This window comes from Sus scrofa, chromosome 7 (assembly GCF_054392235.1).
Source record: "Sus scrofa isolate SSC_HxYL_T2T_F1_AM1 chromosome 7, Sscrofa_HxYL_maternal_Yorkshire_Landrace_v2.0, whole genome shotgun sequence".
Classification (NCBI taxonomy): Eukaryota; Metazoa; Chordata; class Mammalia; order Artiodactyla; family Suidae; genus Sus; species Sus scrofa.
Window position 1 is genome coordinate 71131212 of NC_139389.1, and position 18306 is coordinate 71149517.

An 18306-nucleotide genomic window follows, 5' to 3' on the forward strand; every position below is an offset into this window, starting at 1 on the left:
CTCTCTAAAAAGTGTAAGTAGAAGATGTTCTTCATCAGCTTGGATTATACTTTTCAAAGTACTTCTATGCACATTTTGTGTGTGTGTGTGTGTGTCTTTTTTAGGGCTGCACCTGTGGCATATGGAAATTCCCAGGCTAGCAGTCTAATCAGAGCTGCAGCTGCCAGCCTATGCCACAGCCATAGCAATGCAAGATCCAAACAGTGTCTTCGACCTACACCACAGCTCATAGCAATGCTGAATGAGGCCAGGGGTCAAACCCACATCCTCATGGATGCTAGCTGGGTTCATAACCCACTGAGCCACAACAGGAACTCCTGCACATGCCTCTTATGTGATCTTCACAGCTATGTTCTGAAGTTGATTGGGCAGGGATATCAGCTCTATCTCCCAGATGAAGAAACTGAGATGAAACACAACTTAGTGACTTGTACATGCCCAATTAATGATAGTTAGGGGTCTGTTGGTTTACTGGTATTTCTGCTAGATACTAAGTTGTCTCCCTTTTAACTTTCAATTCTAGTATTTTATCATATGTTAGTGTCACTTAGTAGATAAAACTGTTAGGAATACAGATTTATTATATTTACCTCATATATAAAAACTATAAGTTAAATTTGTATTTTAAGCTTATTTTGGAAAATAAAGCTTCATTTGTTTGGATTTAGTGCAAGAGTTGTATAAGCTAGGGAGTTCCCAGTTGTGGCTCAGTTGAAACTAATCTGACTAGTATCCATGAGGACACAGGTTCAAACCCTGGCCTTACTCAGTGGTTAAGAGTCCAGCGTTGCCGTGAGCTGTGGTATAGGTCGCAGATGCAGCTTGGATCTGGTGTTGCTGCAGCTGTGGCTGTGGCCAGCAGCTACAGCCCTGATTCAACCTCTAGCCTGGGAACCTCCCTGTGCCGCGGGTACAGCCCTAAAAAGACCCCCCCCCCAAAAAATTGTATGAGCTATAAAGTGCCAGACAAGTTTAATAATCACATTTATTCTGGAAAAATGTACCATATTTCAATTTAATATAAGGTTGTTATATGAGCATAAGTAACAAGTTGAATACAGTGAATTACCTTTGAATATATATACAATTATTATGAATTTCTAAAATATTAGAAAATGAAATGCAAAGTACCAAAAAATGTAATTTCAAGACTGCATTGACGTTCAAAGGCTTCCCTTGTACTAAACAATGTCTCTTTGCATTCTCTAAAAACATAGGGAAAAAAGTCCTATTCCAAGTATAAAATATGATGGCCTAAAGTTTTAATTAGATTGATGCATCCTGGAGAAGGGCAGCATACATTTATTCTATCAAGTGAACTTGAAGAAAATATTAAATGATAACATTAACAAATGTTATAAATTGAGAGTCATCAAACAAAAGGTGAAATCAATGAGTATAAATATAAACCCTGATTTTGGTCTCTTTTTTGTGATGTAAACTGCTTTCCAAAATACACGATCTGTACATTCATCATTTATTTTCGAAGATAAATGTCATTTATTTTTGAAGTTGAAAAATAACAAAAGGACTTTAGACCCACAGATAAAATGTACTCTTTTCACCCTTTTCTGAGACATTGACCTGTATACTCATTTAAAAATGAACACCCCATCTTTATGTTATTAAATCTTTGTTTTGATCTATTAGTATTCACCAAAGTGGCATTTTTATAAAACCTCACACTGAATAGACAAGGCTCGAGGTGACCATCTGCAGCTTTAGAGTCTGTGTTTGAATTGATGAAAAGAGCTTTGTGTTTTCATTGCCAAGTTTGATTCTTCCAGTCATTAGGCATTCCCCTCAGATCTCATCAATGAAGCCGTACTCTCTTACACCCATGTGTTAAAATTCTCTTCTCCTCATGGTTTCCTTTGCCAGCTCTACTCAAGAATGACTATTGGGCCTTAGCTACATTCTTCTCACAGCTGTGTTAAAAAGAGCATCAGAAAGTCTTCTTAAAACCCGTATGTGTATCTGGTCAGTTCTCTGTCTTAGGGTCACCTCACATTGTGGTGTGATTATACAGAGATTCATTCTTGTTCTTGAACTGTGCTACTTCCATCATTCTGGGAAAGATTAGGCCCTCCAGTCAGTAGTAGAGAAGTTCTTGGAGGACTGATGTGAATACACATAGCTCAGAAGGCAGATTAGTAGCTTAAATTAAGGATGAAGATGTTTCAGGATTTTAAATATGTTTCTATGTTATTTTTACCATTACATAGCTTGGTAACACAAAGAGAAAGAACATATGCTTTCATTATGCTTTTAGGATACCATTGTATGTGGGAAAGGAAAAAGTCAATTGATGATGATGTTCCAAGAACTGCTAGTTGGAATGGTATAAAAGCCAAATGCCATTTTTATAAATCTAAAAAACTACAATTACTAAGTTGACTAAGATTCCAAGTACTACCTACTAGGTAATTTCTGGAGTTTTATTTTTCATTTTTAGTCTTTCTACAGAAACACCTGACAAAGTAATCTATAGCAGTGCAACTACTTTTTTCTTTATACTGAGGTTAAGAGTTGAAGAAAAAAACTTTCTGTTGAGTTGTTCAGGAATATATAACAATATGATAAAGAAAGAAGATGGACTTCAGCTGCTATTATATACCATATTGTTATAGATTGATTTTTCTCTCTGAATATAAATGATCAAAAATGAAGTTTAGGTATGGACAGTGTCTACGATTTCACTATCAAAGTAACCCTAAAGTTAGCAAAAGAGTCTTTCATTCTATATTTATTGAGGGCCAAATGTGCACTTGGGAAAAATCCCTTATGAATAAGAGGGAGAAATAATCAAATATGGTCTCTTAGTATATTTTAGGAATAAAACCTATACCTAGCAAGGAAGATCTAATTTCTGCAATAGCTTCCTTTTTTCCTTGACTATACAACAAAAGTATTCTAAAGTATACTGGTGGTTACTTTAATAAGTTACCTTTCCTAGGAAGTTCAAATCACTTTATATATCTTATTTTTATCAATTCTAAAACTATCTCAGGTAAGATGGAGGAGTTCTCCTGTTTTTACAGAATGACACTGGAGTCAAGGGTTAAACAGTTAAGAAGGCTTTTAACTGGAGCTAAGAACAGAATCAACTAAAAGCGTCTTAGTTAGAGCATATGACCACTCTAAGGAACTTATAATTCATATACATATATGTGAAAATCACATTTGAATGTCTCTGTGGTATAAGAACTCCTGTTGTTTTTTTTTTTAGCCTGTCTGAAGTGTAATTCCAAAGTGTACTTGATCATCAAGTGGGTTCTATAATTTCCCTAAAATAATAGGAACTCGTATCTCCGACTTTCAAATTTTCAATTATGTAGCACTAGGATTGATGAAAAATTACAAAAATCCTGCATTTTATTTAATCTTAAACCAAAATTACATGAACCTTCCTTACTTTATTTATCCCTTTGTTCATTTTCTCTCTTTTCCTTTCCATCACAATCATCTGAAACATGTTTTATTTGAGTAGGCTGAAATGTATACTAGCCTTACTCTTGGTCACTTACTAGAAGACAGATTCTGAAATGAAGAAGCATATCAAATGTAAGAAACCGTGTTGTAATTTAACTTTTTAGTCCCTACTTTCATGCTCTTTATGATTCATTCCATTAAGTTAACTATAAAAGGGAACTTATGAGGCACTGTGTAGATGCTTAGGTTTAGAGAATCCTTTTTCTTTTTTAGCCTGGATCCTTCACTTTCCACTTCACTGGAATTTTTCAATTTTAATAATCCTACATTAATCCTTCCCTGGTAGAAGAGAATGAACTAGACAATTAAAACTGTTTCTTTTTCATGTCAAAGTGAGACATTCCTTGAAGATCAAGGTATAAGCCTCAATTCTGTAGTTTTTATAAAGAAATGAATATAATTATATCATCTATCAAACATTGCAGGTATCTCTGTATATAATAAAGTAGCTCTAAGAAAACCTACTTTATGTACTCAATGGATAAGAAAGGTGATCCACTATACAAATATATACTAGAATTAATTTTTTAATAAAATACACACTTGTTTGATAGAGTACAAGACTTGAAACACAAGTTAAATATGTACTTAACTGACAAACATGTGTTATGATTTTTAAGACCCAAAACATTAAATTATTTTAAGCATATCATATGTTCAAGAAAAAAATATTAGCATGTTTGATGCTATATGTCTTACAACGATTACTTAGTAGGCATCTAACTCCATCTTCCATAAATAAGTGACAATAAAGCTATATCAAATTAGACCTAGATTTAGACCTTCCAAAACTGAATAGGGTGTTCAACTATACATAAAATCTCACAAATAAATTAACTATTTGACTTATTATTTGCTGAAGTAGGGGTCATATTTGACAGAGCTTTTAAATTTCAAACACAAAAAAGATTTTGAAGAAATTTCCAGAAAAGACATATTCTCTCATTTATTAATAATACTAATAAATCCAAGTCAATTTTCAACTTCTTATTAAATATTGATTTAAACCTTGAGCTGAGTTGGGAATTTATGAAATGCATTCTTTGATTCAATCAACAGGTATTTACAAAGTTGTTCAGCTATGCCTAGTATTACTTTGCAACCCTTAGTTCAACCCAGACTTTACAGGAAAAATGCCAAGATAAAGTTGGCAAGAAGCAGAATCATTTTAATGAAAACATAATGCAATTATAAAAAGTCACTGATACTTTTCATACTAAACTATGGAAGACAATTTTAGTACAATTATTTTTCATTATGGTTAAAATCAGATTTTGGAACCAACAACAAAACTAAAAAGTTTAAGTGTTAATGAAAAATCATTGGCTTTTTTTTTTTAATAGGAGAATAACAGGATTTTTTTTTTAAAGTCAAGAAACTGTGGAAATGCTCTGTTCCCCTTCCCAGTATCCAGAGTCATCTACCCTGTTTTATAATTCAACTTACAAACAGATTAAGCAGCTGAGTTTGTGGAAAGTATGTTTGCTCTACGCTAAGAACCCTTGTGTGACACTATGGTGACTCCCCTGATACCTCGAAGTGAACTATAGACAGTTCTCACTCATCAGCAAGGAAACCAGGCTGAGAATTCACAATTTCTTTGTAACCTCAACTTCTTCATAGAAATCAGTATTTGACAAATAGGCAGGAAAAGACTTTTTATTAGCTTTACATGTTCTTCTTTTCTTTTCTCCTATCAATGCTACTCAAAAGACACAGGATGCCCTATATTTTAAAAGGAAATGTTTTATGCTGATCTTTGAAATTTTAATTATGCAATTAAAAATTAGAATTTATGCAAATTTTAAGTAACCAATTTTTTAAAGTATAGAAAGTTATAGTTGATAATTTTTTCTTAAATATTTGTTTAGAAGTTTATATTTTTTCCGACATCTTTTTGTCCAATCTATTCATTATATAGTTATAGTTTATAAGGGAACTTGAAAAATATCGGTGTAAATCTGGCCCAGAGCAAAGATTTGTGATAAAAGTTATTTCATTGTAAAACCTAGGTCTTTGAGAGATCTAACCATATAAGCCTGGTTACAAATACTTTTATTTTAAATAGCTATCTGTAGCTTAGGCATGTTAAATATAGTAAAATATATTTTAAAAATTCCTTTGGAAAACTTCTCTAGGCCAGAGGAAGCATTATCTGTAGATGAAAAGGCAGATGGAAAAATACAGCACAAAGATAAGATTTTTAAATCTCTTGTGATAAAAACATCATTTAATGGACTAGTGCGTCAGTCTTCTCTTTACTAAATGAGGATTATGAATGGTCCTCAGCAAAACTACTCAGAGAAGGTTGGGGTTTTTTCGTTTGTTTGTTTTTTGTTTTTAAACAACGTTCTTGTGCTCTTTGGCCTCCTCAGAACTCTCTGAAACCAAGTGCATCCAGGGTGGGTAAAAGAGCAATTTAAAAGCTAAGTCACTATGTGCTCTTCTTTCACAAACATATACATTTTTAAAAGAGACAGACATAAGGAGAGTAATGCTTAATACAAGGAATGGGTTTCCATTGGTTAAATTTTAGGTTTTATGATACCTGTGCCAAGAAGCTATTTTTGGGCAATGAGATCTGGCATTTATTACATTTGCCCTATAAGTGACCATCTGCCCATAAATACTGGCTAACTTATGGATGGTAATTCTGCACAACTTTCTTTCCAAGTATACTCATATAGGTTTAACACTTTAAGAAAAATATTTGACCCTGAAAGAAAACAAAACACAAATTTAAGATTTTACAGTGATTAGAAACAGTATATGCTCTCTTTCTCCTATTACTGAAGATTTTAGGTCTTTTAAATGTAATTAAACTTGGTGAAAGTTGGTAGTTAGAACAAGGATTAAAAGCTAACCCTAACCCTAACCCTAAGAGATCCTAACTCTGAGGAGAGCAGAAGGAGTGGGGATGCCAGTGAGGGAGGCCATGCTTTTCTATGAAACTGGTAAGCTCTAGGTACTGGGTTGGGATAAAAAAAACTTTATCTACAGCCAAAGCAGATCAAAGCACATCTGAAATTTTCCTGTGTATTCCTGACCTGACCTGTCTTTACCTTTTTCTGTTATTCTAGCAAACTATTAAATTGTTTCTAGTTCATAAACTTAGAAGCATTTTTGGAGTGCCCACTTTACAGCAGGCATCTGTGTAAGGCAACAGGAATAAAAAGATGAATAGAACACTGTCTATGTCTTAGAAAAGCTCAATGATGGGTAATTTTGCAGAGAGTCGATAGGATACTGACATAAAAACAATTATAACACCTAGATGATTAAGACCACTAATAAAAGTATGGACTAAGTACTATGAAAGCATTAAAAAATGAAAAAAATAAAGCATCACAGAGGCAACATTTAGGCTGGAATTTAAGGAGTAACAAAAACCTGGCCAGTAAAAAGGGAGAAATATATTCTAAGAAGAAATAGCACAAGCAGAGATACTGTGGTAGGGGTCATGGGAGGGAAATGATACCAGAACAGTAGGAGAAGGCCAGTGATAGGCCTCCTATATCACGCTAAGTTGTTTAACTTGCAGGTGACAAAGAGCCCCTGAAAGATGTTAAACAGGGAAGTAATATAACTGAATTTATGTTTCAGAAAATTAAGTCTGGTGGTCATGAGGAAGGTAAACTTGAGAGAGCTAGAGGCAGATAAACTAGTTTTATGATTATTTCAATAGTCATGAGGAATGACGAGGGCCTGAACTAATACAATTCACTAGGGAAGAGGGCGAGGAAATCAGGAGATACTCAGGCAACAGATAATAGAGACTGATGGTAAAGTGAATATGAATCATAAGAAAGAGTGAGGGAACAAGGGCAGTGCTAAAACTGCTGAACTCTTCATGGAGACAGGAGAGACAGGAAAATGGGAGGGCTTTATTTTCAGGATAGAAATTTTTAACCAAAACAAACAAACAAACAAACAAACAAAAACCTATGACAACACACAGAAAAGAGTGATTTAACAAACCAAAAAGTTGAAGAAAATTTTGTAGAGAAAAGGCAATTGAACTAATCCTGCTAATTTGATGAATATGATGATACTACTGATAAAATTTATACAATGCTTATAATAAAGTAACTGGTACTAAATTAGGCATTTTTACATGACATCCAGTTTATTCCCACATCAACTTTCCCTGTGAAGCCCTGGGCAATGGTCTAAATATTTTAACTGAAAAACTTTTGCTTCTAGGGGATAAGAAATTTGTCCTAAATCTCAGAGATAACAAGAAAGCAGAGATTCAAACATAGGTCTGGCTGATTGACGACGAAGCTTGCCTCTATCTTCTATGCTGCAGTGCATCTCATAGGATGAATATGTTTATCATGAGGGGAAAGGGCAAAAGGCTCCAAGCAGAGAGATTAATGTATATAAAGGCATTTAGCCTCGAAGGTAGTGAGTGCCCTTCTGAGGAATGAGATAGTGCATATGAGAGAAGTAATAAGAGAAGGAGGGCCTATGCAACACACACTACTCTCAAAGCATCACATGTACAATCTCATCTAATTCTTACAACATTAGGAGATAGGAGTATTACTGTCCACATACTATTGTCCACATCAGCACAGTGTTTTAAAATGTCTAAGTTCACACACTTATGCATTGTGAATCCAGAGACTGAGCTTTTAAATTACCATGGTATACTGCTGAAGATACACAAGCATCTTATTTTACCATGATCATATATAGTTTTATAATAGAGTATAATTAGAAGTGGAGTGTTGAATTTAATACTTAGGCAATTACTGGTAATCTTTATTTTATTTTATTTTTTGTCTTTTTGCCTTTTCTAGGGCCGCTCTCACGGCATATGGAGATTCCCAGGCTAGGGGTCCAATCGGAGCTGTAGCCACCGGCCTATGCCAGAGCCACAGCAACAAGGGATCCAAGCCGCGTCTGCAATCTACACCACAGCTCACAGCAATGCCGAACTCTTAACCCACTGAGCAAGGGCAGGGATTGAACCTGCAACCCCATGGTCCCTAGTTGGATTCGTTAACCACTGCGCCACAATGGGAACTCCCAATTACTGGTAATCTTTCATCTAGGTCTGACTGCCAGAAATCAGAATAAAAGATTTAACATTTAAATTAAAACTTAACATTTAATTCTAAGAAAAGACATTAATTGTTGCACTTAAACTCTGTCCATGGATTGTCCATGCCATTTCCATGAAAAAAGTCTTGATTTGTCTGTTGTTAAATGTGAAAAATAAGAACAGTATAGTGAGTTTTTCAAAAGGTTAAACTTATTTAAAGTATTATCTGAGAAAATGTTATTTTTATTTCTTGGGGTGTAAAGTTATATCTTTCACAAAATAAAACTGATAGCTGATGAGACAAAAAAAAGTTGACAACATTTATAAATATTTTTTTTTAGAAATCTAATTGCTCTCTGGGAAACACTGTTTTAGGGAGTTTTAGTTATGTAGAGAAATTAAAGGATTACATATAAAAAAAGTTGAAATTTTTAAGTATTTGTAGTCTTAAAGCAAATAGAGCTAAATCAGATCTTAACTGTCAAAAGTTACTGATCTATAGTTTACAATGAAATGAGCTCTACCTATATATATATATCTTGGTGTTCGTAGAATGTTAATATACATTGTGAATAACTTGATATAGTTTCTGACTGAATATAAATTTAATGTTTACTTTTTTTAATTTTAGAATTTTTATTATTATTTTTTGGGGGGCTGTGCCTGCAGCACATGGAAATTCCTGGGCCAGGGATCAAACCCATGCCGTAGCAGCAACCCAGGCCATTGCAGTGACAATACTGGATCTTTAAACTGCTATAAGAGAACTCCTTTTATAAAAACCTATAAAAAACATAATACCATAAATCATAAGTTTCAAGGTACATACATTGATAATAAAGATTAATATGCATAATTCCTAATCTGGTTTAAAACAGTCTCAATTATATATTTACCTGATCTTGGGCTATTAATCAAAATATAATTTCAAGGATCCTGCGGGAATGCTTGAGATGACTTATTTTCAATAAAAAGTAGTGAGAAGTAAGAACTTCTTCATACTATAAAACTGAAAAAAACTTAAGGAAAAAAGTATGTCTTAGAAATTGAATGTGATTATGTGTGTGAATGACAAAATGCTGTTAATAAGTAAAGAAGCACTCAATTAAAATTACAAGTTCTTTTATATTAAAGCTGCCTTAGAAAATTTTGCTAGAGTATTCGAGTCCCATAAATTAACAAATGACTTCTTTGATAAGTTATGTTAATGTTTTGCTGGCTATCATTAAAGACTTATGATTATGCAGCTTTACTGAAGCTTTAATAAAGACACAAAGATTACTGAAAATAAACAACTATAATCACATACTTTGAAAAGCTGTATTGAATTCTTCAGAAGAGGAACATAAGAAAATTAATTTCACTGTCCTGGATTCTATGAGCTAGAGGTCTCAGACTGAAAGGTCATAGATGATCTCAACCCAAGCAGGATTATTGTGAAGCTAAATGAGGAAAGCTGGCAACTTGACTGCCTCTTCCCATTGCTAATAACTACCTATTTCTCATGAAACAATTTTAATCATATGGCCTGAATGAACTCATGAAGATCACTTATTAAATAAAGATGTTTATCCTAAATAGTACCTGTGATTCCCAAGTAAATGACTTTTGACCCCAAATATGGATATGACAGGCACTCTAAAAAAGTTCATCTGGCTCAATCTACTTTTGTCTTCAACTATTAACAGTATGCATAATAAATAATATATGATTTAGTTGCTAAAAGATAGCACTTTTGTTCTTTTTTGTTTCATGCTTTTGAAATTATGCAAGGTCATTTCACTTACTTCTGAACTTTGTCATTGGCTGCTCGGGAGGCCTCCACGGTGTGCTGAAGCTCTAATTCCATGTTTGCTCGATCTGTCAGAGCTTGCTGCAGTTGGATAGATAGTTCGTCATTTTGTTGTTGAGTGATGGAAACAATGTTCTCTCTGTTTTTCAAAGCTTCTTCATAGGTACTAAGGGTATGGTTAAACTGATCCTTCAGACTTTCTTCTTGGGATAAGGATTTGTGTAAACTGAGAAAATATAAAAATAAATAATGTAAACATAAATAGGGAGGCTGACTGACCAATAACTATTTGACAAAAATCTCCAGTTAGAAACATCCACTTCTAAAAATCAATAAAGACATACTTAAATGGGCAAATGAAAATAATTTTTGTATGACAATATTACGCTTGATAATTATCCATTTCTCTGCTTTTAGGCTGAAAGCTACCCAGACAAATGATTAGCTTTGCTATCAAAGCCTACACAAAGTTGCTGCAAGATGTTAATTATATCAGTGTAAATATTACATTCAATTTTCTTTAAAAGTAATAGCAAAGAATTACAAAATAAAGTATCTCTAGGTAAATAAAAGAATATAATAAGCTGACTGCAAAGAAGTGAGAAGTAAGAGAACAGGCATCAGTTTAGTAGATCCAGGGTCTATTTGGCTGAACACTTAATGAGAATGAATGAGGTTTGTACAAATACTGATCAGCCTTATACAGGGCATTTTCTACTTGTCACAGTTGAGATATAAATGAAGTTAAAATCACTACTCAGGCGGCACAGAAATAATATGTATTCAGATATATTTTCTTTTTGTTAATGAATCTTATGCCAAATACATGTGCTCATTAAGTCACACAGAGAAACAGCATATAAATTAAGACTAAATGAATGCAGAAGAAAATGCAGACAAATAGAATCCTAAAATGCTAAAGGTCAAATCTTTGATATGTCATTACACCTACCACCTGAGGTTATTTTGAAATGGCACCAAGCACCTCACTCAATTAAATAAAGACATTTTGAAAATATAAATATTTAATAAGGGAAATTTAAAATCCACACAGGAGATGTTCTTTTTTTATTAAATAAAATCATTTCAGTATATGCATACAAAAGAAATGTCGACGGGAGACTTTAAGTAAAACTACCTAACTATATAATACAGATTGATAATATTGAGAGAAAGTAATATAATTCTTAAAGCTTCAAAGAGCTAGTCAGGAACTTTAACTCTGGCTGAATATCTAGTCATTTAATATCTACTTCATTTAAAACTGTTCAAACTAAAGTAATTTTAAATTTCTCCTTTTTGCTTAAGTAACCCGTAAGCCTCTCCAGTGTGCTCAGTTTGGAGATGTCACATGGAAATAAGAAGGACCTGAGACAGGGACAGTTAGCATACCAAAGGAAATCATTTAAGAATTAAAATTAGTCCCTAAGAAGAGAGAATGCTGCTAAACTGTGGTGAAGTGATTGCTATATATGAAAGAATAGTGTACAATGCCAGATTTGCAGAAAGCAAAAAAAAAAAAAAACCTTTCTTTAAGGTTATGCATCTAACCCATATTTGATTCTTGGTTCTAACAATCCATATGCCTAAAGGCTCCTGTCTCTTGTGCATTTGCCCATTATTTTCTCTGTCTTCTCATATTTTCTACATTCTTCCAACTTTAATTTCTTTCAGTCTGCTCTTTGCCTACTTCAAAGATGTAAGAAAGAAAGAAACAAAACAAACAGAACAAAAAAACCTTTAAAAAGTGTATGTTCTTTATTATCCTTAAATGTCAAATACATTTTAAATTACAAAAATTGCACAAATCTCAAGTATTTAGCTTGACAAAATGTAAAGAACAAAATACAGAACACTGAAGACTCCACTCCTCGCAGTTGATCCACTCTCCAAAAATAATCAGTAATCCAACACCTATCAAGATTAATATTGCATGTTTTTGAACTTTTTGTCTGACTTATTTTGCTTAATATAGTTTATGAAATTTATCCTGTTGCGCATTATTCATTTTTTAAAAATTCTATGATGTATTCTGTTACATAAACACACAGCAACTTAATTAACCTTTCCACTGTTGGTGCTATGAATAATTCTTGAATGCGTTTTTTTTTTTTAAGTTTTATTTATTTATTTATTTATTTATTTTTTGTCTTTTTGCCATTTCTTTTTGCCATTTCATTTCATATCCCGCGGCATATGGAGGTTCCCAGGCTAGGGGTCGAATCGGAGCTGTAGCCTCCGGCCTACGCCAGAGCCACAGCAACGCGGGATCCGAGCCGCGTCTGCAACCTACACCACAGCTCACGGCAACGCCGGATCGTTAACCCACTGAGCAAGGGCAGGGACCGAACCCGCAACCTCATGGTTTCTAGTCGGATTCGTTAACCACTGCGCCACGACGGGAACTCCTTGAATGTGTTTTTTGATGGACCCAAGAACTTCTTTTTTTGTTTGTTCCCCCCCCCCCAGTTTTATTGAAATATAACTGACATAAGCACTCATTTCTGGAGCATTAGTTCTCCACAGGGTGCATGTATGTTCAGATTTAGTAGATGCTGCAAAGGTTCCCAGAGTGGTCATACCAATTACTACTCCTATCAGCAATGGTGTTCCAGGTCCTCTACATACACCCTCAGACTGGGACTGCCAGTCCTTTTAACTTTAGTCATTTTAATAGGGTGCAGTGATATTTTATTCTCTTAATGTTGTCTTTTGATGAATGTAAGTTCTTAGTTTTAATGAAGTCCAATTAATCATTGTTCCATTAATGGCAGTACTTTTTTGGGTCCTACCTAAAAAAATCTTAGCCTACTCTATTCCTTTGTATTTATTTATTTATTGTTTTTATTTTATTTTCCTACTGTACAGCAAGGGGATCAAATTATCCTTACATGTACACATTACATTTTTTTTCCCGCACCCTTTGCTCTGTTGCAACATGAGTATCTAGACATAGTTCTCAATGCTACTCAGCAGGATCTCCTTGAAAATCTATTCTAAGTTGTGTCTGATAAGCCCAAGCTCCCGATCCCTCCTACTCCCTCCCTTTCCCATCAGGCAGCCACAAGTCTGTTTTCCAAGTCCAATGGGAGAAAATAGTTTCAAATGATCCAACAGACAAGGGCTTAATCTCTAGAATATATAAGCAACTTATACAACCCAACAGCAAAAAAGCCAATCAATCAATGGAAAAATGGGCAAAAGACCTGAATAGACTGTTCTCCAAGGAAGATACACAGATGGCCAGCAAACACATGAGAAAATGCTCAACATCGCTGATCATAAGAGAAATGCAAATCAAAACTACCATGAGATACCACCTCACACCAGTCAGAATGGTCATCATTAATAAATCCACAAATAACAAGTGCTGGAGGGGCTGTGGAGAAAAGGGAACCCTCCTGCACTGTTGGTGGGAATGTCAACTGGTACAGCCACTATGGAGAACAGTTTGGAGATACCTTAGAAATCTATACATAGAACTCCCACATGATCCCACAATCCCACTCTTGGGCATATATCCGGAAAAAACTCTACTTAAAAGAGACACGTGCACCCGCATGTTCATTGCAGCACTATTCACAATAGCCAGGACATGGAAACAACCCAAATGTCCATCAACAGATGATTGGATTTGGAAGATGTGGTATATATACACAATGGAATACTATTCAGCCATAAAAAAGAATGGCATAATGCCATTTGCAGCAACATGGATGGAACTAGAGAATCTCATACTGAGTGAAATGAGCCAGAAAGACAAAGACAAATACCATATGATATCACTTATAACTGGAATCTAATAAAATGAACATCTCTATAGAAAAGAAAGTCATGGACTTGGAAAACAGACTTATTCCTTTATATTTAAATTTTACATACACGCTCCTCATTTAAAACTCAAAGTATGTCAGTTTAGTTTGAGAATTCTGCATCTGTCTATGATATCTAAAACACTATCCAGTATATTATAAGCAATTAAATAGTAAGAATCAATGACAGCTTTTAAAACTATACCATTATTAAAATCAATGCTATCCCAATTTAATCCCCTAATCATTCATTATTTACTAGTTTCTATCATTTAATCTTTTTTTCTTTCTTGAAAATTTATATTATAGATTTTAATTTTTTTCTCAGATGGATCTGTGACTGGGAGCAATCTCTTAAAAAGGTAAGTAAGGAAGTTCCCTCGCAGCACAGTGGGTTAAGGATCCAACATTGCTGTGGCTGTGGTGCAGGTTTGCAACTTTGGCACAGGTTTGATCTCTAGCCCGGGATCTTCCACAAGTATGGCCAAGAACAAACAAACAAAAAAGATAAATGAGATAAATGAGGCAACAGCACCTCAATGCACTCAGAATAAATCTCAAAAATAATAGCAAATTATATATTTTCACTCGCTAAACCTAACAACTTACGAAGGAAGTCCTATTAATATTACCTTTTTAACTGATGAAGAAATTGAAACAAAGAGAGGTAAGTAATTTAATTGATTTTACACCCCTGGCAAAGCCAGAATCTGAACCCATACCATAGTCTTATCCCTAGGCTGGAACACTCCTCTACTTGCCATAGGTTACAAAGCCCTCTATTATTTGGCCTCTCTATCTACCACCTTTTAGCAGACATTCCACTTCTTGGGAACATCAAGTTTTTCCCGCTTGAAGGATTTGTATGGAATGCCTTACCTTCCATGCTTTTACGTGACCAACTCCTACTCATCCTTTAGGTCTCAGCATAACTATTGCTTTTTAGATAAACCTTTTATAGCTCATCAATCTAAATTTTGTTGTTCCTTCTTTGTTATTCTGTCTTATAGACCTTACCCTTCTGCTTCTTAGTACTTTATAACACTTCATAGTTTTTTTTTTTTCCCCAGTTTCATTTTCTGATTTACTTCCCAATTCCAACATATTGTCATATTACTTAGGACAATTTTTTTTTTGTCTTTTTTTTGCTATTTCTTGGGCCGCTCCCGCAGCACATGGAGATTCCCAGGCTAGGGGTCTAATTGGAGCTGTAGCCACCAGCCTACACCAGAGCCACAGCAACAGGGGATCCGAGCCGCGTCTGCAACCTACACCAGAGCTCACGGCAACGCCGGATCTTTAACCCACTGAGCAAGGGCAGGGACCGAACCCACAACCTCATGGTTCCTAGTCAGATTCGTTAACCACTGCGCCACGACGGGAACTCCAGGACAATTTTATTTTATGGGAAGAATGCATACCTTAAGAACTTCAATAAGTCAAAATGTTATAATTTAGGGAAAGTTTCTTATAGGAATAAAGGTGAAGTAGAGAGGATATATTTCCAGCATGTATAAATCTATAACTATTGAAGAACATTTTTGTTTTAGTGTCGTTTTTTTCTTCCCTCAGAAAAATCTTCCCTAAACTTACAAAAAGGGCCATGCTGTTTAGCTTTCTTCAGAGTAATATCACAATTAACCTCTTTCCAAAGCTACTGATTTTCAGATGCATTTTTTCTGTATGGAAACAGCATTACAATTTAATGGCACCTAAAGGACATTGTATAGAAAAATATTTTAAGTTATAGTAAGAATAAAAGATAAAATAACAGCAGAAAAACTATTAAATCACTCTCAGAAATACATCTCTATTTATCATGAAGGAAACATGGTTAATATAAAAAATTCAATTCACCCTTCCAGTTTTGAAATTATGTAACTCTTAATGTATTAAATTTTCTAATTTACTATAGAAAGTAATATTTAAAAGTATATTTAAAAGTCTCCGGGTCTGTTTCCTCATGTCTGTGGTCCTAACTATTTTCCTCATCCCTGACTCTCTATATTGACTCAGCTTAAAATATCTTTGAATTTTCAGGTTTATGACCCACTTTTATGTTTTATTTAGATATTTATATTCTCCTCAATTTGTCTGTTAACCCGCTTTTTGAACTCTCTCTCAACTGTAGTGTCATACATGAATTTATCTTATTCTTACAACCAGTACTTTTCCATTTATACCAATTTTTTTTTTCTTTTTCTTTTTAGGGCTGCACCCATGGCATATGGAAGTTCCTAGACTAGGAGTCGAATCAGAGCTGTTGCTGCTGGCCTATGCCACAACCATAGCAATGCCAGATCTGAGCTGTGTCTGCGACCTACACAACAGCTCAGGGCAATGCCGGATCCTTAACCCACTGAGCAAGGCCAGGGATCAAACCTGCATCATCAGGGATGCCAGTCAGATTCGTTTCCACTGAGCCACGATGGGAACTCTCATTTATATCAAGTTTTGATGCTACTTTTCCTGGCTTCTTGTCTCCATGATCAACTGTTTCTTAAGTCCTTCCATGAGATAACTTTACTCACCATCCCATACTACGTACTTACTTTTCTATTTATGCTTAGTTTATTTAAAATAATTGTTCAATCATTCATGTGTTCTATATATTGTTTATTTTAATTGAATAAGTGTTCTTGGGTTAAAAAGTTAGACATAAGATGTGACAGTATAGACCAATAGTTCTTGGAGTAATTCTGTAACATTTGGAGACATTTTTCACTGTTACAGCTGGAGATGGGGATGCTACTTGCATTTAGTGGGTAGAGATCAGAGATGCTGCTAAACAAGCCACACGGCAAAGGACACAGCCCACAACAAAGAATCAACCAGTCTTTTTTTCTTTTAATCATTATTATTTAAAAATTATAGTTGATTTACAATGTTCTGCCAATTTCTGCTGTACAGCAAAGTGACCCAGCCATACATACATATACATTTTTTTCTCATATTCTCTTCCATCATGTTCTATCCCAAGAGACTGGACATAGTTCCCAGTGCTATACAGTAGGGTCTCACTGCTTATCCATTCTAAATGTAATAGTTTGCATCTACCACCCCAAACTTCCCGTCCATCCCACTCCCTACCACCTCCCCCTTGGCAACCACAGGTCTGTTCTCTATGGAACCTTCCAGTTTAATATGTCAAGAATGCCAAGTTTGGTAGATGAAAAGTTGTCAGATTTGGACTCTGAGGAATGAGATTCAAATTTTAGTCTTGTTGTTTACTCTGTCTGACCTTGGGGAAAATACTTTACCCCTTTGAGTATTAATTCCTCAACTCTAATAACAGTGGGAAAAATCTCACTGAGTTCATATAACAAATTGAGGTGATCTATATGAAGATATCTAGCACAACACCTGGCAAAAAACAGGCATTCGTATATTACATAATTTTTAAAATAAATTATTTATAATTAACTTTGTGTAAGATTTCATAGGATAATTAGACATTTTATAAATACTTTCATGACAAATGACTGCCTGTTGGTTCAGTTTTTTCATGAATTGGGAGAAGTAAACTAGTTTTCCTAACCTTTATCACTTACTGATAACACTATTAAATCATTCCGGAAAAAAAATAAAGAGGCAGGTCTGGCTTGTTTTACTGAATAAAAATAATCAAGTATGGAAAGCAGAAGTATTTGTTACGTTGTCTTAAGTACACAATTTCTGAGAGGATTGTGGCTTTACTTCCTGGTTTATTGTATCAATTAACTTGATCTGAGTTTCTGACCTAATGTGATAGCCTTTTCTCTGAAGAACTTTTAACATTTCTTGCAAGACAGGTGTACTGGTGACAAATTCACTCAGTTTTGGTTTGCCCAAGAAAGTCTTTATTTCTCTTTCACTTTTGGAGGATAATTTCCCTGGATTCAGAATTCTAGGTTGATGTTCTAAGTTTTAGTCTAACATTCAGGGTGCTCCAGAATTCTGCTCTACCCTTTTTTTTAAGATTTCTTCCTGCCTACTCTATAAAAAAAAATTTATTCTACGAGTTCCTGTTGTAGCTCAGTGGATTAAGAACCTGACTAGTATCCATGAGGATGAAGGTTTGATCCTTGGCCTCGCTCAGTGGGTTAAGCTGTGAGCTGTGGTGTAGGCTGCAGTTGTGGCTTAGATCCCACGTTGCTGTGGCTGTGGTGTAGGCTGGCAGC

General features: G+C 34.7%; 1 protein-coding gene across 33 annotated transcripts in view; it reads right to left on the bottom strand.

Moving 5' to 3' along the window:
* MIPOL1 (mirror-image polydactyly 1) overlaps positions 1-18306 on the bottom strand; it is a 308128-nt gene that overhangs the window by 59517 nt on the left and 230305 nt on the right. For 30 of the 33 annotated variants that reach the window (XR_014810636.1, XR_014810633.1, XR_014810632.1 and 27 more), the window contains one exon: positions 10330-10560. Coding sequence is in view for 11 of the 33 variants with exons in the window: in XM_021099138.2 (XP_020954797.1) it covers positions 10330-10560 (231 nt within the window). In the remaining 22 variants the exon portion in view is untranslated. Of the gene's footprint in view, positions 1-8782; positions 10093-10221; positions 10561-18306 lie in introns of those variants that run through there. The other 3 variants (XR_014810642.1, XR_014810631.1, XR_014810635.1) reach the window with 2 other exon arrangements.